The sequence below is a fragment of the Alexandromys fortis genome, unplaced genomic scaffold (assembly GCF_014885135.2).
Source record: "Alexandromys fortis isolate MF-2015 unplaced genomic scaffold, M_Fortis_MF-2015_v1.1 scaffold_155, whole genome shotgun sequence".
In the NCBI taxonomy this organism is placed as follows: Eukaryota; Metazoa; Chordata; class Mammalia; order Rodentia; family Cricetidae; genus Alexandromys; species Alexandromys fortis.
This window is the reverse complement of record NW_026068052.1, coordinates 1,348,415-1,370,389: the sequence shown is the minus strand read 5'-3', so window position 1 is coordinate 1,370,389 and position 21,975 is coordinate 1,348,415. Positions and strand designations below refer to the sequence as shown.

Here is a 21,975-nt window from a genome sequence, read left to right as displayed (position 1 = left end):
TTTAGGTCTCAGCTTGAATGTTGTTCTTCAGCGATCCCTTTCCACACCAGTCACTTTAAGTAGTTAGCGCCTATCATTTTCTCTTCCCTCCACATTTGTTTGCTTCGTGGCATGTAGCTCACGTGCAGTTATGTCATTGCCCATCTTCTCAGAATGTGTGCTCCCTCGGGGTAGGAGCCATTTCTCTCTTGTTCACTGTGGCATGCCTAGCACAGGGCCTGGCGTGTACTCAGTCCTTCACCAGTGTTTCCTGTTGACCAATAGGAGAAAGAACATGAGCCTGTCCCAAACAGAAGTAGAATGCAGTGTGCACAGGAAGTAGCTAGCGCTCTGGTCTGGGCTGAAGACTAGCGTGAGCAGGTCTGCTTGAAGGACTGTGCACTGAATACTGAAAGGAAACAGTTGGGCCACACGTCACCAGTAGGGCGGCTGGAATGAAGCGATAAAAGGGAACTTAGAGCTATCACAGACACTGCTTTTGTAAGGAGCATTTATATGGCTAGAAAGCTTACCCAGGGCAAATTTTGGTAGCTAAATGATAGAGTGCTTTCCTTGAATACTCGAGGGCCTGGGCTCAATCTCCCATGTGGCAAACAAACAAAACCCCAAATTATTCAGACTCTTTCTTTCTGTAACTCCTTCTGCCCATGACTCTAGATGCTGAATCTGTCCTAAATAAAACACCGGAATGGCATGTCTTCTCTCATATCTGCTTCCCTGTGCATACTCTCTCAATCATCTTTCAGGACTAAGTATGAGTGTGGTTGAGTAACAGCACGTCCCTTCTCTTAACAGAAATGAAAGAAGCTGGGTAAGTAATCAGACTATAAAGCTTAGTGGATTTAGGTTCGTAAGTGACAACTAGATGGCCTCTTCTCTAGGCATATGGAAATAGCGACCAAAACTTGGGAGTCTGTGTTGTGACTGATGCAAAAAAAATTTAGGCGCTGTCTACCTTGGTGAGTATAGATGTGTTTTCCAAGGAAAGACGTAGGGAAGAAAAAGCTAAGAATTAAGTGTTGGGGGCAGGCTAAGGGAGAAAAAGAAGGAAATAACTATCAGAAGAGATACAACAAAGTACCAATAGAAGAATTTACAGAGGAAAAATGTTACAACAATTCTAAGGCCTCTCCCTACACACCCACAACCACACACACCCCTACCTCCCTTAACACATACTTTAATCCCTAGTCACGCTGTTTAGCATAGTATAATTATTTTAGTCTCTAGACTTGGAACTTCTTAAGGTCAGAAGCCTTGACTAGTGTATTAGTATTCCAACTGTATTGTATCTCACGATGCCCAGCCCAATAATTTGATCATTGTTAAAGCTTGGGGTACCTGGAAAGATAGAGTAGTATTTCAAAAGATGGAAGCAATATAGCATTACAAAAACTGATTCTTTGGAATCAGACCATCTTGGTGCAACTAAATTCTACTGCTTAAGAGATGGGGCACTATCTGCTCCCATTCCCTCCCCAGGCTGTTTTCTTATCTACTAGTGATGTTTGTATTGCTATTGACAAAGAATTTTCTTGAACATTTTTCCATTTGCTCCTCTCACAACCCCATGAAGTAGATCCACATTATACAGATATGGGGGTGTGCTTTTCAAATTGCCTTGACCAGAATTACATAACTAGTAAGTGGTCAGGCTAGAAGTGAAACTCGGGTTTTCAGATTTCTAGTTCTAGTGCTGATCCTTCTCAAGCATAAAAGAGTAGTCACTGGAAAGGGAAGGAAGGAAGGAAGGAAGGAAGGAAGGAAGGAAGGAAGGAAGGAAGGAAGGAAGGAAGGAAGGAAGGAGGTTGCAGAAAGGCGATTCTAAGATGGGAAGAAAACAGAGTGAAAATGCATAGCAATGAGTAAGGAAGGCGGGTAACTGGCAGCGAGTCCTGAAAGAAGTGGATCAGGACAAGATGGCTAGGAAACCAGGGTGGAATGAAAGATGAGGCCTGGAGATTTGAAGATAGAGGGGAAATGGGTGTTATAACTGCCTGGCCACCAGGCAAATGTGATGCTGGTATGGAAACTGCAGAAGGTACTCATGTCTGTTAGCAGACGTTTGTGGTACCCCATTTGCCACACATTTGTAATTCCTTAGCACTGTAACTGCTCGGAAACAGCGCAAGGAATCGCCCAAGTCAGGGTGGTTACAGGGCTAAGGGACTCTAAGATAATAGTTGGTCCACCCTGGGGAGTCTAGAACACTAATGTAGTCTAGGACAGTGGTTTTCAGTCTGTCCTTCAGAGCCTTAGAGTTCCACCAGTGGGTTATGTTGGGAGCCTTCCTCTAATTTTTTTCAAGACAAATTTTTATTTGTATATTACTTACTAGGGTCCTATTCAAATTCTCATTTGAAGAAAGTTCCTTATCTAAGAAAAAAGATTTTGTGTGTTACTGTGTGTTTGTTGTTTTTAAGCCATTAGCCTAAAAGAACAGGTGCTGAAGAGCCAGGAGTCTAAAAGATGGGAAAGAGCTAAGTCCCAGAAGCAAGGAATGGACCAGAGTGCATGTGATGAATGATCATGGAGAAGGAGAAAAGCCAAACAACTTTATTTAAAGGACCACTAGACTCACCCAGAATTCACCCTGGAGTGTAGACCTCCTGGGACCCTTCTATGTTGTTTTCCTATGACATAGGCACCTCCATGGAAGAGCATGAGTAGCTGTTTGTGGAGCCAAGTAAACAATCTCAAGTAATTGTAGTAGTAGCATTCCTGAGCTAGGAATTGGCCTTTGTATTGTTTTACCCAGACGGCTACATATGGTGATGCTGTAGCATACAAGATGCTTTCTTGTTGGGTTAAAGAAGAGCCTAAAAGTTTTTATAACAGTGTCTACAGTGCAGTGGTCCTTGGCTTTGGGATCAAACCTCTTCTTGACAAAATAAGATGGAAAAGGAAAGCAAGGGAATGAGGAGATGAGAGAAGAGGAAGACACATGTATGCAGAGGAAGGGAAGAAGAAAATGCATCCGAGTAGAGTTTGTATAAACTTTGAGGAGTTCAAAGACCACCCTCCTCACCTTAAACTCTCCATCGACTTGAAGCTAAGACCTTATCAAGGTACCCCCAAAGAACAGCTTCCTATTCTGGAAGTAAGAATGGGGGTTCCAAGCAGAGGGATTTTGATAGACTTCTGGAAACCATGGCATTTTTACTTGGTTCTTGTCTGTTGCAAGCCTTCACATCCAACACATCAGTAACTATTGCCTGTTTCCTATTTTAATGCATCCATCTCTTGCCACTTGTGCTGCTGTCTCCCTAAGGTTGTGCTGGTACCTTGCTTCCTTTCCCTGCTTTCTGTCTATTCTAGACGCTCCTTCTCCTTGCGCATTTGCTTCCCCCTTCCTCTTCTCGGTATCAGGATCACTCCAACGCTGCCTTCTTTTCTTGATGGCTTTGCTCAGGCCTTCTCTTTGAAGGGTGGCTTCTGCTCACTTGGGTATACTAGCATGCCTGCTTCCATGCCGTTTTCCTCTCCATTCACCTTGCTTCTTACTGCTCCATAGCGTGTATTCTCATCCAGCTTGTCATCTGTTCCCTTGGATCCACCTTCCTCCACTAGAATGAGAGCTGCTTGAAAGCAGGGGCCTTCTATTACAAACTGTCCCCAGCACTAGAAGTGCTCGCCACACTCTGGAGATAATTGACAGATGAATGCTAGAGGAGGTACTAGAATGCATCCTGGAAAATGGTGGTCAAGATCATTGATTCTTAAAATTAGGTAGAGACAAGTCAGAAGATCTACCTCAGGAATGTTTTGCATGAAAGACAAAAGATGACTGACCAACTTCCCCACAGTTTTATAAGAAGGCCTGCATCAGTGGCAGGTAAGCAGTGACCTCTAAGGTTCATCTTCGAAGTGGAGGACTTACAGGGAGCACTCTGGCGCTGAGCATCCAGCAGAGTGAGGACTGATATGGCCGGATGACTAGAGCATCTCATTCTGAAAGATAATGACAGGGCTTACTGAAATCAAGATGTGCCTAGGCTTGCTCTTGCTTTGTAATCTGGGGACTGGCTCTGGATTATAGAATCTATTCCTAGATCGTAGACTATTTCCAAGGTAGGAATTGGCACACATACTGCCTGGACAGCTGCAAACGCAGACCTTACTGTTGCCTTCTTTTGAGGAAATCTGTATGTGTAAGTTCATGGGTGATGCTTTTCTGTGGAACAGATACAAGCAGAAGAAGGAGGTGGAGCATAGGTTGTCTGCACTGAAATCTGCTGTGGAAAGTGGTCAAGCAGATGATGAGCGTGTTCGTGAATATCACCTCCTTCACCTTCGGAGGTGGATTGGTATCAGCTTAGAAGAAATTGAAAGCATTGACCAGGAAATAAAGATCCTGAAAGAAAAAGACTCTCCAAGAGAGGTAAGCCTTGTCTTTGCCCACACAGCCATGGAAAGCTGCCGCCAGAAGTTCGAACATTCTGCAGGAGTGAACGCAAATCAAAGGCCTTAGCTGGATGTAGTGGTGCACACTTAGAATCCCAGCTACTCGGGAGACTAGAGGCAGAAGGATCCCAAGTCTGAGGTCTGACTGAGCTACACAGTGAGTTCAAATCCAAAGGAGTGACTTGAGATACAAAACAAAAGGTCTCACAACAAAAATTAGAAAACACTGGAAAGGTAGCTCAGTGATGGAGAACTTGTCTAGCATGGACAGAGCCCTCATTTTATTACTCAGCACTGCAAACACTACATCTTTCTAGGTCTTCGTAAAAACATTGTTGACTTTAGGATAAGTGGAGAAAGGCTGGTGGTTCGCCAGGGTAGCTTTCTGCTTCCTTATGGCAGCCGTCCATGGTTCTCTACTAATCTAAGGCACTTAGTTGTAACTGGGTGGTAGCAAGGAAATACTTTATTTATTTATTTATTTATTTATTTATTTATAAGGAAGTACTTTTCCTTCAAATTGGAACTGGTTTTGACTGTGGAAAGAAGGCCTAAGGAGGGAGGGGCCGTTATAATCTACTTAATTATTGTAGAGAAGGGAAAGGCCAGCATTAGAGTAAGTGGGGGAGTAGAGGAGGAGAGAAACCAGGAAGATGAAGCAAAGGAGTGGGGAATGAGTTTAGGCCCGGGAAAGACTTAGAACTTAGTTGCACACTTGTAGACCAGTTGCACACTCATAGACCAGTTGCACACTTGTAGACTAGGTGATCGTCCAGGTAGGAGCCAGTGCACCAGGGCCATCTTCATGTGCAGAATGCCCAGAAGACTACTTTAAGCAATCTTGTGGAAGAGCTTTAGAGTAACTTTGTGCTCCCCCGTCCCGGAGCTGCTTTAAGAGTATATGCTTTGTGGCCGCTTGCTCTCTGTACAGGATTCAACATGAGCTGACTTGATCAGCCACCACAGTAGTTGATCCGGGTCCTCAGCACAGCAGCTTTTTAGTTTGCCTTGTCCTCATGAGCCTGGGAGCTCTCACTTGAGGAAAACACCAGCCTGGTCCTTCACATGGGATTTTCTAGCATTTCAAGGCTAAGGCTCTTCTGAGTCCTTCCCTGTCCCTGCCTTGCTAGGTTGTCTGTTTTGTATTTTGGTTGTCTGTTTTTTTTTTTTAAACCACTTCTCATGTGGTATTGAGTTGGGCTCTGGAAGCAATACATGAAAACCAAATGAGCACCTTCACTTAACCAGACTTTTCCTTTTTTAAAGTTTTTTAAAGTTTTTTTTGTTTGTTTGTTTGTTTTGTCTTGCGAGGCAGGGTTTCTCTGTGTAACAGCCCTGGCTATCCTGGAACTCGCTCTGTAGACCAATCTGGCCTCAAACTCAAAGATCTGCCTGCCTCTGCCTCCCGAGTGCTGGGATTAAAGGCGTGCACTACCACCATCTGGCTCCTTATCTTTACTTTTTTCCAGCATGTCTGTATACCTCTATATAAGAACGGCTGGTCTGCCCTTTCTCCCTTTACAGACAGGAATCAGTCTCTAAAATACACTAAAGTGTCTCAGAAATTAACAGCATAATTACATTTGCAAAGGCTTTTGGAAGAAAGGTCTTAATTCTTTTCCACAGAAGGTCAGGCTGAAGGAACACAGCTCAGGGGTATATGTGGGACACAGCAGTAGGCTTTAGAATTTCCTTTTTTGGATGGGCCTATTTTGAAACCAAATGGTTTTTTTTTCCTGAGAGGACTGGCTCTCTCTCATTTTGGCAAAGTACTTAATACCCCTTAAGACTGATAAATAAAAGGAGCCATCAAGACGATTGATAATCTGCCTGTCCCCAAAAGCCACATGATGGAAAGGAAGAACTGGCTCCTGCAAACCATCCTCTGACATTCACGCAGAACTCTCCCCCACAAGAAAAAAATGCGTGGAAACCAAAGACACATAATAGAAAGGTGTAGACGTAAGTCACAAAGCAATCCCACACCAGTTTGGAATTATGATTAATAAAGGGGTTATGTATTTAAAGGGAAAACTTACAGATCACTGTCCTAGACAACAGCCCTCTGGCGTCCAGGAACAGAGTCTAGTAGCTGGAAGAGAGAGAGAAAGAGAGAGAAGGGCTACCGCTGCATTTTAAAGCAGAAGAGACCACGCCCAAGTGGACTGGTATCTTAAAGGCTATTGGCTGAAGAAGCAGAAGGAGCTCCCGCAGCAGAAAGGGAGTGAGTTTTGAGTGCAGAGCTTTCTCAGCACCAGAAGACTTGAAAGCCTATGTGATAAAATGTGTAAAATGGCAAATGCACCTCTAAAATTAATTTTCTTCTTAGGAATCAACTTCTCACTCATCTCTTCCAGAGAAGCCTCCAATGAAACCGTTCATACTCACACGGAACAAGGCTCAAGCCAAGTAGGTAGTGCTGCAGACTGCCCTGCCTTCGCAGCCCAGTTTTGAGGGTTCCATGCAATGCTCTGGTAAATTACAAAACAGACATGGGTGGGTTTTTTTTTTTTTCAAAGTCACGGCTTCGGCTGTGAATGATGCTCTTTTGGCCAAGAGCCTTCCTGGTCCTTTCTCCATGGCTGACCTCAGGAATTCCCTTCACACCAGGTTTTTAAAAAGCCGCTGTAATGCAGAAAGAAAACAGTCAGTCGAATGCAGAATTGCATATTCTCTATGGTTTTTTCCTATTATTGACAGTCTTCCTGCCTTCGTGAGCAGCTCTCAGAAGGACATACCTGCCTGCCTGTGATTTAATTCTGCATTATTGACGCTGTTCCACGGGGCTGCAGGAAAGTATTCTCTCTCCACATTTCAGAACCGCCCCTGTCAATTGCTAATTGTGTCATTGTGGAGTGCTGGCCCTTGGGATTGCCTACCGGGAGATGACCCTGGGCTATCTACCCTCTCGATCTCATGAATGCTCTTGACTTTAGTGCTTCCTTATGGATGCCCCCTTTTCTGCATGGCTGGAGGAGATTGTACAGGTCCCCAAAAGATTCCATGTAGGGGAATGAGAAAAACATAAGCACCTGTCTCGCCATTAAAGAGGGAAGAGTCTGTTCGATATTAACTTTGTTTGTTTTGTTCTCTAAATGGAATGTGGTTTTTGCAGAGTATTTGGAGCTGGTTATCCAAGCCTGGCAACCATGACGGTGAGTGACTGGTATGACCAGCATCAGAAGTACGGAGCATTACCAGACCGGGGGATAGCCAAGCCGACATCAGGTATGGAGTGGGGGAGGAAGATGGTTAACTGCTGGTTCCTTACACCTTCACAGCTAGAACCCGAGGAGAGGTAGTCTAAGTGGAGATTCTGGCAAGAGTCGCCTAGGCCGTATCATTTCACCATTGAAACAAATGGCAGATGATTCTCAGGAGTACTGTCTTCCAATCTCCAGTTCTGACATGAGAACAGCAGCCAGATAGCAAAATCAAAAGCCCACTTGTGGTAATGGCAGAGCAGATAGTATCATGCTGGTCCCTGGGCAGTCAAAACTTACAAACTGAACAAAATATTTTTAAAAGGGTAACTCCTTCCATGTATTTAGAAAGTGACCAGAAGCATGCATAAACTGTAGGGCAGGCCACACTTGGAAGGCGTGAAGGGAACTTAAAATGCCTGGAAAGCAGCAGTTCTGATGTTCTGTGTTCTTGCTGCCCAGTTTGGTAGTTAGATCATAGGAGGTACTCAGAGGAGTCTTTGAAAGGGAAAGATGGGCAAAGGGAAGAGCAATGTGTGTATGTATTATGTAGCAGGAAAAATGTCGCAAACAGGCGTGGGGTGACCAGTACACTTCCCACCACTTAACAGGTGAGACATTGTCCACCCTCTGAGCCTTAGTTTCCTTGTCTCTTGACTCTCTTAATTTTGTGAAGGAAGCATTCTAATCTCCATGGAGATAATGGTCTGTAAGAAGTCAATTAGCCTGCCTTAAGTAATACAGTGGCCAGGCTGAGATTTAAATTCAGGCCTTTAACTCTCCAGTGTTAGTGCTCTTTCCAGTAGCGCAAACATACACACACACATGCACATGCACACAGAAGGGGTGGCCGTTTGAAAGGTGTCCTGTTTGGCTTTTTTAAAGCTTTTCACCTCTGGGTGTGCTGTACTTTCGTTACATAGCATAACTAAAAGTCAGATAGAAATCTGTAGACTTACTGACTGAGGAACGAGAACACTGAGTTAAAGTGACCATAGCAACTGCAAAGTGATGAAAGATGTTCTAAAAAGAAGAGACCCACACAGGGAGAGCCCTAATTAACCGGAGAATTTAACCGTTAGCAATGCAACAGAGATAAACAGGCATATTGGTTCCAAACAGTTTCATGGTCTTCTAAAATTAAAAGTTACTATTCTCTAGAGGACAGAAATTCCAAATCTCTAATCCAGATGCTCTTCAACTTACCACAGGGCTACATCTTGATTAACCCGTGGTATCTTGAAACTATCCTGTCAAAATATCTTTAGGAGCTAGAGAGGTGGCTCAGCAGGTAATGCTGCCGCCACAGAACCGTGAGAAGTGGAGGTCAGATGCCTTGCACCCATGGGAATCCTAGGTAGATATGCTGGTCTGTAATCTCAGCATTCCATGAGGCACAGAACAAGCTAGTCAACCAGACTAGCTGAAACAGCGAGCTCTGGGCTCAAATGAAGGACCTTACTCCAGTATATGAGCTGGGGCAGCACCATCGACCTTTGGCCTGTACATGCACATGTGTGCGTACACTCCACACACATGTAAAAAATGCCTTTACTACATTTAGCCCACTGAACCTCGCAGCTTAGCAGTATAGCACTATGGAGCAGGCTTTAAACTATTTCCACTTAAAGCACCTTTTTATCCGGGAGCTTTTTATGGGTCTATATGTATATAAAAATAGGTAGGCTTGTGCCATTGAGACGGTCCCGCAGGTAAAGGTAAAGGTGCATGCTGACAACCTGACTTTCATCCCCAGGACCCATAGTGGAGAGAGAATCAGTTCACATGTGTGCTCTCATAAACATACACAGGCAGAGAATTAATAAACTGTTTATTTTTAAAGACATTTTTTGTTATGTGTGTCTGCATGGGGATGTGTGCTTTCCATGTAGGCATGAGGACCTGAGTCAGCCCTAAAACGCAGGTTTTTCAAAAAGCTCAGTGTGGTGGTGAATGCTCTGTCCTTCCAGAGCTGGGGAGGCAGACAGGAGGATCTCCAAAGCTCACCGGTGAGCCAGGCCAGTCAAATTGGTGAATTCCATGGTCATTGAGAGACTTTTCTTTGAAATATCTAAGGTGGAATAATTCAGGAAGATGCTCAGTGTCAACCTCTGGTCTCTGTACAGGCACACATATTCCCCACACGGGAAATAAAGCACACAGAGAGCAAAGACAGGAACTCTTGTTCATCTCCCATTAGAAACAACAGGAGCCAGAGGCAGCATCTTAAAGTGCCCAGGGAAGATGGGAAATTGTATCTCTAGTAAACAAAGTGAAGACTGCTCCAAGGTGTGGTCGAGAGGAAGGTGTTTCTTGTCACTGTGTGGGGGAGGGGGCACAGCTGTCCAGAGGAGTCCAGAGCAGGGAGAGAAGTGGTGGACTGAACATGGCCAGCAGACTGGACCAGACACGGAGAGAAGAAGGAGGCCTTCACAGTACATTCCATAACACACACACACACACACACACACACACACACACACACAGTAAGACAAGCCATAGATTAATACAAAGTATTTTAAAAGATAGATCTGCTAAGGGACTGTTATCCATAGTATTCTCTTAAGATTCAATATTAAGAAAATGAACAGCCAGATGAAAAAAAAATGACCCAAAAGATCTTAATTAAATACTTCACTAAAGAAAATCTGCAGATCTCTGTATCCCCGCATTTAAATAAATGAAAAAAGTTGGCCAGCACTCATCTATTGAAGTGGCCAAACCCAGAACACCCTAAGTGTAAATAAAACAAACCTTCAAACGAGAAATCAAGGATCGATGATCTTAGCACAGCTGCCTACTGTTAATAGGAAATTGTGTATTTTAGAATACAAAAATTTAAATATTACCAAAAATGAAAATGCACTGCAACCATGTATCATATTAACAGTAACTACAGTGATACTAGATGAAGCCGATTTCAAGAGAACAGGATAATTTAAAAGATCATTTCAGACTGATAAAAGAAAGGGGCAGTTGCCCAGGAAGACACCTGAACTGGAACTGCAAGTGCCTGTAACAAGCTTCAGACACAGGAGGACCAAAGTAATCAAATGGAGAAAGAGACAAACCTGCACTCACAACTGGGGTTCTGCTTTGAGTTCCACATGTTGAAAGCATGATCCCCAGTGCTCCAGGTAGGGCTTTGGGTAGTGAATGGATCCCGGGGTCTTTGACTTCATCCATTGGTAGGTTCATAATTTGGGGGTGGGAGCCTTGTTGAAGGGAATAGCTCCTTGAGGGCCCCTTCTCTCGTGCTCCTACTCCGGTCCCTGGCTACCATGAAGCAAATAGCTTTGCTCCAACACATGCGCCTCACCATGATGTTCAACCTCACCTTGGACCCAAAGTTATGGGGGCAAATTATGAAGAATTGGAGCAATGAGTCAAAACGGCTCCAATTGTTTTATTTTCAGCTATATTGTCAGTAGTGGGAAGCTGACCTACACAATTGAAAATATTAATATCTTTTTAGTAATTTATAGAATTATGTACTAGTAAGGCTCTAGAAAAATCTGATCGACACTGTCAGTCACCATACACTATTTGGCATTTATAGAACTATGTCCAACAACAGTAAAAGAAACGTTTTCAAATACACATGATACATTCAACATAGAGGCCATCAGAATTTTCAACTGATTTTCAGAATCAAAATCACAGTGAATGTGTTCTTAGACCATAACATACCTGGGGAGTTCCCCAAATATCTAGGAATTAACATGCCTTTAAGTAACCCATGAGTCAAAGGAGAATTACACTGGAAGAGCGCCAGAATTGCAGGAATACAATTGAAGCTGTGCTCGGAGGGGAGTATGTATGATGTTGAAAATGCAATGCTGGGGAGGAAAGACAATGAAACCAGCGACCTGAGATTCTACTTCAGTAAGGTAACAAGGAAAGGAGCAAAGGAAACAAGAAGTAAGCTCAACCGAAGGAAACAGGAAAGATGGGAGGTCTAAGAGTTAGTTGATGGTGGTTCCACAGAAGTTGATTGAATATAGGCATACTACTCTGACCCCATGGTTTCACTTCTTAGTATAGACTAGTTGTTCTCAACCTTCCTAATACTGTAACCCTTTAATACAGTTTCTCATGTTGTGGCAACCCCCATCCATACAGTTACTTCGTTACTGCTTTCATAGCTGCGTTTTGCTGCTGTGACTATTGGAGATGCAGGATATCTGATGACGTGACCCACAGGTTGAGAACCACTGGTATACACCCAAGGGACAATGTGCCCATAAAGTATAAAGCCATAGCATCATTGATTTTAATAGCCCAGTGTGGATACAGTGTGCCTGGGTGCCCGTACATTCCAGAATGGATAAGCAAGTTTTGGAGGATTCATATGATGAGCTGCTGTGTTAACTAGCTGGAGTGATAAGTATGGCTGAAGCACACCTAATTGTGTGTGGAAAGGCCAAATACAAAAGCATGTATACAGTGTGATTTTATTCGCATGATGTTCAAAACAGGAGAAACATGTTGTATGTGCTGATTAAAAGCCAGTATAGTATTTGCCTTTAGTTGGGGATCAGAAATGTAGTTGGACCTGAGGGGCTTCTGCAAAGTTAGTATTTCATATTTCTGCCTGGGGACCAGTTACACGAGCCTGTTAAGTATGTGACAATTCACTGGGCTGCATCCACATTGTCTTTTACTTTTTTACATATGTTTATACTTAAAATGCGAAATAAACTTGAATGCTACAAGACAGATAGATGACAGTGAATCCCTGTGACCCACAAAGTAAAGATAGGAAAAGGCAGGTCATCTATGTGCTTATGAGCAGGTTACTGGCGTCTGTGCTGGAGGCACCAGGAGCTAACTACCTGGAAAAGCGAAGAATAATGAGTTTCAAAGTAGCGTAGTCAGTAACGGCAGCAGTGAGGCCAGTTTCGGAACAGCACTTGGAAGGAGGGAAGGTTTTGCTGTCCGGTAAACTCTGAGCCAATGTGGTGAGATGGCTGCGTGGGTAAAAACCAAGCACATGAAAAGCACGCATGATTGGACAATCTGCCGGAGTAGAGTGTTCCAGCCCTTAATGAGCTCTTGGAGTTAAGCCACCTGGTCTCGCAAGGCAGGGCCCCCCTCCCTACACAATAGTGTCTCCCAACTCATTTTAAAGCGTTCTTTCAGACTTGTTCTTTTTTGTTTGGCTCTGTTTTGTGTTGCTACAAGTAAAATCAAAATTTGTGAGGACAAGAGCCAGAGAGAAGAAAGAGAAGGGTCACGTAAAAAGCGAGAGAGAACCAGAGTGGGTATCTATTCTAGAAGCCATACTTCTCCACTGTGGGGGAAAGCAGCAGAGTGGAGCCCCTGGGAAACTGGATAACCACCTTGATCACAAGCCTCCCTAAAAGTTCAGAAAAACTTCACATAGAAGTTAGCAACACATTGTGATTGTGGTCGGAGAGCTCTGAATATAACTTTTAAGTAGATGAGTTGTGGGACATGTATATTATATTTCAGAATTAAAAGGAAAATTACCAAGATCAAATCCCACACAGAATTAAGGGGCTAAAAGAGATATTTTGCAAACACTCCAGAAGGCTAGGCTAACAAAAGGCAGGAGGGACCCTAGCACTTGGGACATGGGGGTAGGAACAACTATGTACAAAGCCATCCTCAGCTACCCAGTGTTCCAGGCCAGCCTCGGCTATGGTGAGACCTGTCTCACAACACCAAATACAGCAAAACAAAAATGAACAAATATGAAAGAATATTTTAGAATGGGTTGTAAAATACTATTTGAAAAGTTGCATTGACCACAGAGGAGCCATCTGAAATGGGGTAGAGAGACTTGGCAAAGCTGAAGTAGAACGAAAGAAAAATGAGTCCAAACCGAAAATGTCTTACCAGGTAAAAAGGAAAAAAAAAAATAAGAACATCAACAACAACAAAAAGACGAAAATCAAAACAGAGATGATGAGGAGTTGGGAGAGAAGAAAATATGATCAAAATATTGTATGAAAAAAATAGCTTAAATATTTTTTAAACAAAGAAAACTATGAAGAAACCGATAAAGAGGATTTTGGATAAAATGACATTAAAAACAGCAAAAAGAGCTGCCATATGGATGATGGGGTTATCTAAATAAGAAAGCCTGTCATTCAGGCTGAGGCAGAGGCCAGCCTGGGCTACATAGAAAGTATAAGGCCAGCCTCCAGGGTGTAGACCCTGTCTGAAAAAATAAAAACCAAACGAATAAAAAACATTATATTCCTGAAATATTTCACCCAGAATGACTAAGACTAGTTCAAATAAATTTTTAAAAAAATTAAATGTCATAGACATCTCAACATTTTGCACGTGATTTACATCTGAGGGGAAAAAAGTCTTACCTGTGAACTATGACATGCTTCATGCTGTGAAAAAATAAAGTAGCAAGGGGGCTGGAGAGATAGCTCAGTGGTTAAGAGCATTGCCTGCTCTTCCAAAGGTTCTGAGTTCAATTCCCAGCAACCACATGGTGGCTCACGACCATCTGTAATGAGGTCTGGTGCCCTCTTCTGGACGGCAGACATACACACAGACAGAATATTGTATACATAATAAATATTTTAAAAAAATAAAAAAAATAAAGTAGCAAATATTTAAGATCCCCAAAGAGGAAAAAATAGGACCAAGAATATCGTATCTGTTAAAAACTCTTAAAATAAAGTAGCAAATGCTTAATATCCCCAAAGAGGAAAAGTAGGACCAAGAATATTGTATCTGATAAAGAAAAACTCAAGTATAAAGAGTACTGATGGTTTTTTAAATCCAGCAACTAAAAGTTACTATTCCCATGATCCCTCCCTGAAGAATTTGCTAGAAAATGAGATTCAGACAACCGCAGTAGTGGGAGCCATTGGTGGTGACTGGAGGACAGTTATTCTCAGAAGCAGTACTAAGTGGGAGCTAAGGAGGAATGAACGTGTAATACAACTATGTCTCAAAATGAGGAAATGAGAAAGGTGTATGCAAAGAGCCCCAACAGCCCTGAGTGACTATGCTGGCGGCAGTGTTAGTGTAATTAACTATTCAAGGCTGTACGATATAAGGGAGTACAGATGAGTAATTGCCTGATAGTCTTACTCTGTCCTGTCTTTGAGAACTAGGGATTTTTTAACTTAAAAAGGAAGTTAACAATAAGCAATGGTGTATGTAATCCTGATATAAACACATAAAATGTATATTTTTATAATAAATGCACAGACCTTTGCTTTAGCAAAGACTAGAAAAAAGTGGCCTAGTAGTCACCATACCTGCTAGTCTAAATTGTGGCACTGAAGTACCATTCCCAGCCTGGTACAGTGGCATTGGCCTGGAATTCCAGCTCTCAAGAGCAGCTAGTAAAGACAACGTGAGGTCAAGGCTAGCCTGCTCTCCACAGGGGTTCTGTCAAAAACAAAAGAAAAGAAAGGGCAGTGGTGGCGCACACCTTTAATCTCAGCACTTGGGAGGCAGAGGCAGGCAGATCTCTGTGAGTTCAAGACCAGCCTGGTCTGCAAGAGCTAGTTCCAGGACAGGCTCCAAAACCACAGAGAAACCCTGTCTCGAAAAACAAAAAACAAAAAACAACAAAAAAAATCCTATCAAAAGAAAGCTGAATGTCTCAGAGAAATAGCTGTTTCTAATTCTGAAGAGAAATAGTCAAGATAAAGTTAGATAATGTGTTGAGAAGGATCGGGAAACTTCCATTTCCGCTAGCCAGTTTGGCTTGAGAAAAGATAATTGGGGCTCAGGGATGTAGCTCGGTGATAGAGCCTCCTGCTTAGTAAGTGCAGTGCCCTCTGTTTGCTCCACTCCTGGGACCACAGGAAGAGAATGGAGGCTGCAGTTGGAGCTCAGTTAGAGCACCCACTCTGTTTATGAAGCTTTGGGTTCATTCCCCTGCACCCCAAAAACAGCAGTTATCAGTAGCTCTAGTACATGTAACAACCAAGCCTTTCTTACCAAATTGTTCCTGAATTCCTTTTTTTTTTTTTTTTGGTTTTTCGAGACAGGGTTTCTCTGTGGTTTTGGAGCCTGTCCTGGAACTTGCTCTTGTAGACCAGGCTGGTCTCGAACTCACAGAGATCCGCCTGCCTCTGCCTCCCAAGTGCTGGGATTAAAGGTGTGCACCACCACTGCCCGGCTTGTTCCTGAATTCTTAATTGACATAGGAAAAAAAATGTATAAGCTTACAGGTGTCATTCAATGTTTCAGTATATGTATATATTGTATAATGTTTTCAAATCAAGATAAACATAGCTGTCTCCACAACCATCATTTTATTTAATTAAAAAAAATAAAAATAGATGGGCTGGAGAGATGGCTCAGTGGTTAAGAGCGCCATCTGCTCTTCCAAAGGTCCTGAGTTCAATTCCCAGCAACCACATGGTGGCTCCAAACCATCTATAATGAGATCTGGCGCCCTCCTCTGGCGTTTGGGCATACATGGAGGCAGAAAGTTGTATACATAATAAATAAATATATCTTTAAAAAAATAAATAAATAAAAATAGAAATATATGATCTAGCAGTCCCACTACTGGGCAGATATCCAAAAGAAAACATTCAAAGTCCTAGCTTTTCTCTTCTCTTTTTGTGGCCGTAGGGGTGGAACCTTGGGCTTCACATATGCTAGACAAGCACTCTCCTCTGAGCTTAACCTCCAGGCCTCCCATAGCTCTTATTAGTTAGCACAATTTAAGGTTATCATTCTATGCAATAGAATACCAAAACTGGTCCTCCAGTGTAACTGTAACTCGGTGCCCATTGACCATGCTTTTTATCCATCCCTCCTGCTCCTGTACTCTTTCCAGCCTCTGGTAAACCGTGTTCTTCTCAACTTTTTTGCTATCAGTCTTTTTTGATCCCGTGTATGAGCAAGATCCTGCAGTACTTTCCTTTCTATGGCGGGCTTATTTCATTTCATGCTCTCCAGTTCCATCCATGTCACTTCAAATGACAAGATGCTCGTCCTTTTGAAGTCTCTGAATAGTATTCCCTTATGTACTTGTAACACATTTTCCTTATCCGTTCTTCAGATGATGGACACTTAGGTTGATTGCATTTTTTTTTACTGTGAGTGAACATGACAGTGGTTAATGTCTCCTTGACAGACTGATGTCATTTCTTTTGGGTATTTGCCCAGTAGCAAGATTGCTAGATGATATGGTAGTTGTGCTTTTCACTTTTAGGTAGCTTCTCTGCTGTTTCCCACAGTGAGAATACTAATTTATAACCCGCCAACAATGTTCAAGCGTTCTTTTTTCCCCACATCCTTTCCAGAATTTATGTTTTCCATTTTTGATCATAAGATTTCTTTTTTTTTCTTTTTTTCTCAAGACAGGGTTTCTCTGTAGCTTTGTCCTGGAACTAGCTCTTGTAGACCAGGCTGGCCCCGAACTCACAGAGATCCACCTGCCTCTGCCTCCCGAGTGCTGCATTTAAGCCACCACCGTCCTGCTGATCATAAGCTTTTTAACTGAAGTAAAACTGAGTCTTATTGTACTTCTGGCTTGCGTTTTTCTAGTAACTAATAATGTTAACCATTTCTTCATATATTTATTGGTTATTTGTATGTCTTCTTGTGAGAAACGTCTACTTAAGTCTAGTAAGTCTAGTGCGCATTTTTAAATTATATTATTTGGAGGGTTTGGTTTCTTTGTTTTGATTTTGTTTTGTTTTGTTTGCTATTGTATATTCTGGATATATGCTCCTTACTAGATGCAGGCTTTTCTCCAAACTTGCAGGTTGCCTCTTTACTGTTGATCTTTTTTTTTTTTTTTTTTTTGGCTGTGCAGAACCTTTCATTGCAGTTTGAGGTGATCCAATTTGTCTATTTTGGTTTTGTTTCCAATGCTTGAGGTGGGGGCCACGGGGAGGAGGTCTTATCTAAAAAGTCCTTGCAGGCCAGCAAGATGGTTCAGCTGGTGAAGGCATTTGCCATACAAGACTGATGACCTGAGTTCTGTCACCAGAGCCTACATGGTGGAAGGAGAGAAACACTCCCCACAAGTTGTCGTTTTTGTGGCAACCCTCCCCCTCAGAAACACACTAAATAAATAAAATAGAAAAACAAAGAAATCAGTTTTAAAACCCCTACTTCTTCCAATGTCTGAAGTGATTTCTCCTGTTTTCTTCTAATAATTTTATATTTTCAGTCTGATATTTGACTATTTTCAGTAGGTATTTTGTAACTGAACAATAGAGATCTAGTTTCATTCTTCTGCATATAGACAGCTAATTTCCCCACACCATTTCCTGCAAAAACTGTCCCCTGGGTGTGTTCCTAGCACCTTTGGTGAAGACCGGTTGGCCATAGCTTCTTGAATTTACTTCTAGGATCTCCTCTTATGTGTTCCTTTGGTTCATATATCCGTATTTAGGTCATTACTATGCTAATTTTGTTATTATGACTTTGGCGAATATGATAGGCGGTGCTTCTGTGGAATCCACTGGCTTTAACCCCTGCGGACTATAGGCTTCCGAAGCCCAAGCTCCAGCCAACTTCTGCGTGAAACCGCTAAACTTGTAGTACATGTTGCCTGAGCCCAGCTTCACACAGCCGCTGCCTGTGTGACCGCCCTGTTATTATGACTTTGGTGTGTGTATGTCTGTTTCCGTTTGTCTGTGTGCGTGTGTGTCTTTGTATGTATGATTTGTACATGGATGTGCATCTAAGTAGAGACCAGAGGGTGACATCAGGTGTCAAGTGTCTTCTTCAATTGCTGTCTATTTTTTTGAGACAGACTCTCTAAGTGAACTAGGCTGACTTGTCAATGAGCACTAGAGATCTGCATCTCCTCCTCCCCAGTGCTGGAAATGTGGTCATGTATTGTTGTGTCGGTGCTGGGGATCTGAACTCGGGTCCTCATGCTTGTGCAACTAGCATTTACTAACTGAACTATCTCACTAGCCCAAAATATACATATTTTTCTTAGAAAATCCTGTGGGGGTTGTATTATTGAGATGTGAACAGAGAGAAATATGAGGAAGTTTATTTAATGCAAAATTACTGGAAACCTGAAGACCTACAGCAATTAAATTCAAACTCTTGTTAAAAAAAATTATCAAAGAATGTGAAATTACAAAGAAAACACTCAAGTCAAATATCAGAGTGGATGAGACTGTCCATGGAACCATTTCTTTCATTTGATTCTTAAGCATGGTTGACAGTGTAAGAATTCTGTAACATTACCAAATTCAAGGAAAAGTAAATACATGGAAAGATTGTGTGACTATAATAAAGGAAGTTGGGGCTAGCAGGATGACTCAACAATTAAGAGCACTCACTGCTCTTGTCTGCAGGAGCAGGTTCAGTTCCTGGCACCCACGTGGTGCCTTACAACAACTTGTATCTCCAGTTCCAGGGCATCTTCTGCCCTCTGAGGGCTCCTGATGCTCATAACCCTTATGGAGATACATATACCTAATTTCTTTACCCTTAAGAAATGAACGGAGCAAATTGGTAGAGAAATCATTACCTATAATGCTACATACATCTCTGGAAATTCACAAATCATATATATTTCTTAACTTCTGTGATCTCAGGTTTCTAGGGCTTTTATTGTTGCTGGTGGGTAGGATTGTGGGGATTATTTGTTTGTTTTTGTTTTGATGAAGGGGTTGTTGGTCATTTAGCAAGGATTCTTTCCCGAAATAGAATCCGTTAGTAAAGGACACCTCAATGATCTTGGTTTCTCTGGAAACTTCTGGAGGCATCTTTACTTGCTACCATTGCATAGCATGTAATATATTCAGTAATAGACATGTTCTTCCCACTCGTGCCATCCCTGAGCAGCTAGCTGTGCTCTGTTCTCATTGTCTGGGGTTGTGCTCAGAACCAAGCTGAGCTCCCCTAATGTTTTTTTTTTTTTTTTTTGGTTTTCTTCTATTTCTCTCCCGTCTATCTCATTTTCCTGTGCTAGCTGATTTGAAAAGAGCAGCTCAGCAGCAGGAAGATCAAGAACAAAAGGATGACGAGGGTGACGAGAAAACTCTGCACAGACTGCGAGAGTGGGATGACTGGAAGGACACCCATCCCAGGGGCTATGGCAACCGACAGAACATGGGCTAATCTGCCTGAAGGGCGAAAGGACAACATGGTGCACACCAAGGACAACCTCAGCAGGGTGCAGTGAAGGCAGCCGTGCGGAATCTTGCTTTGCATTCTGTAGTGTCAAATAATTGCTTGTACCCTAGGTAAAGACCAGAGATTTTGTTTGGCTTTGTTAGTTCTCATCATGGTGTAATATGATTTCTCAAGTGGTCAGAGCATTAAGAGCTCTATATAATCTATGACAGTATGAATTTATTCTCTTCAAAAAGTAATAAAAGCCCCCTCTATTATGTGGGCCTATGCACAGACGTGGGTATCAGCTGGTTTTGTTGTTTGTGGGGGAGCAGCAGGGCTTGGCAGTGGGTCTCTGAGCATCTGGAAGTCCTTGTCATGTGCCTTCATTCTGAGCAAGAGTCCTGAACTACCCATGCTTTCTCCTTGCCGCTAGGTGTGGTATGGGCCCTGTGGGCATCACCCATGCTCTGGAATAACGCTGTGCAAGAAGAGAAGGCAGAAGAGTGCCTCTGCTACAAGGCACTGGTTTCAGAAATTATAGCTGTGGGTGAAGGGACCCTTAAAGAATTAGTCTCATGAGTAAGTTGGTTCACGCCAGTGATCTCAGCACTTGGGAAGTAGAAGGAGGAGGCTCAGAAGTTCAAGGCCATCCTTAACTCCCCTTAACTCCATAATGAGTGAGGCCAGCCTCAGCTGCATGAAACTGTCTCTAAATAAAGAAAAAGCCTCTGTTAACAAACTCCTACCTACCTAGTCCTGGCACCATGAGAAATGGGAGCTCCAGAGAGGATGCTCTGAAGACTCATCCCTTATCCTCCCGAGAACATTAGCCTAAGTCTTAAGATGAAAGGCAGCCACCTCCAGCCTCATTGGACCTCCTTGTCTGTGTGGCTCCATCCCTGGCCCAGCGAGAATGTATGCCTCTGTTGTATGCTGGCTGTTTAGTATACTCCTGCTGATCAGATACGTAGATGCCGAGAAGAGGGGATGGCGCCTGTGATGCTGAAAGTAGGAACTTTCTGGGATGGAGGGGTTGGTACCTCCTAAGAGCAGTCTATGATCTGCTTAGAGAACATCCTTTTGTTCTGTGGCTCTGGTCCACTTTGGTTTCCTCTGAAGAGGAAGATGACTCAGCCCTCCTTTTCTAGCTCCTGCAGTCTAGCTTTGCAAAGACTCAACTCCCTCTTGTTTATGGGGTGGGAAGTGGAGGGCTGTCAGGTGCTGAGGAGGAGGCTGTTTTGTGGGTGGCGACAGCAAGAAGGCTACCAATAATATATTTGTCTACTTCCTAATAAAGGATCCATCTCCCCCTCACAGGGAGGCTCCTGAAACTGGTAGAGTGTGGCTGAGATTTCCTCCAGAGCCAGAGCAGTGTTCTCAGCCCAACTCCAGTTGTTGACAGGCTGACTCTAGCGGCAGCTTTGTCTTCTGCCCTTTGAACCCTACCCAGAAGTTTAGTTATTTACAGACTAGCCAATTTAACAGACAGCTTTGTCCGGGTCCTTATAAGATTGTCCTTTGTGTAGCCTCCAGCTTCATTGAGCCTCCACACATGTGGAGCTCAGGAGGCAGGCCACACAAAGTAGGTCCTAATCCTGGCTTAGACAAGAGGAACCTGTGTGACTTCATGCATTAAAACCCCAAAGTGTCTTCCTTCAGTTGATGTAGAGGTTGTCTCCTAGGTCTGGGATGATGAAGTGAATCGTGGCCACCACTGTAATAGGCAGCTAGGGGATAAGGCTTTCATGCTGGTATCAGGGCCATGACTGGTCTGTCCAGTAGGCAGGAAAGGGAAGTGGGCAGGTAACAGGCATTTGCTATGAGCCACTTGACCCACTAGCAACACAAAAGGCCTTGCAAAGGCAGGAATACTGCCCCATGCTACAGAACAAGATGCACCAAGCAGAGTGGTTTCCTCAAGCCCACCCTGGGTTTCTTATGCTTTTAGTCACGAGTCTTCGGGCAGCTTCCTGGTGGGAACATCCTTAAAACTAAAACCGCCACTTAAACACCACTGGAACTCTCCAGGCCCCCTCTCAGTTGACTCAGCAAAGAAAAGGTTGTGCTAAAGCCAGAGGGAGGTGGTGAGCAACCCATCTTCCTCCGTTCTCCTCAGCACTCTGTGCCTGACGCCTCACTGCTCAGAAACCAAAAAAGCACCACCTTCTCTACTCCCACCAGAGCCAGGCCTTCCAGGGTCTTGGAGGCAGCTGGTCTGGGTGAGTTCCAAGAACCAGACTTCTCGACTTCTCGATGCTCTTGACAGGTTAACAATACTGCTTATCATGCGCATAAGCCTGCGTATGTATGTATATAT

At 43.2% G+C, this 21,975-nt stretch overlaps 2 protein-coding genes across 2 annotated transcripts in view; one reads left to right on the top strand and one right to left on the bottom strand.

Annotated features, from left to right (window-relative positions):
* Igbp1 (immunoglobulin binding protein 1) overlaps positions 1–19,951 on the top strand; it is a 44,004-nt gene extending 24,053 nt beyond the window's left edge. Inside the window, exons 4-7 of the mRNA XM_050119680.1 lie at positions 4,186–4,381; positions 6,734–6,813; positions 7,520–7,632; positions 19,513–19,951. Of these exons, the coding sequence (XP_049975637.1) occupies positions 4,186–4,381; positions 6,734–6,813; positions 7,520–7,632; positions 19,513–19,661 (538 nt within the window). The 3' untranslated portion in view covers positions 19,662–19,951. The remainder of the gene's footprint in view (positions 1–4,185; positions 4,382–6,733; positions 6,814–7,519; positions 7,633–19,512) is intronic.
* Positions 7,640–19,505, bottom strand: LOC126487057 (cytochrome c oxidase subunit 7A-related protein, mitochondrial-like). The gene has a single exon (XM_050119687.1). The coding sequence runs from the start codon at positions 18,122–18,124 to the stop codon at positions 17,978–17,980; it is 147 nt and encodes a 48-aa protein (XP_049975644.1). The 5' UTR covers positions 18,125–19,505; the 3' UTR covers positions 7,640–17,977.
* Positions 19,952–21,975: the final 2,024 nt, after the last annotated feature.

What these genes read in the sequence shown, in the direction of transcription:
- LOC126487057 (XM_050119687.1), bottom strand. Translation starts at nt 18,124, where the DNA reads ATGTACTACAAGTTTAGCGGTTTCACGCAGAAGTTGGCTGGAGCTTGG.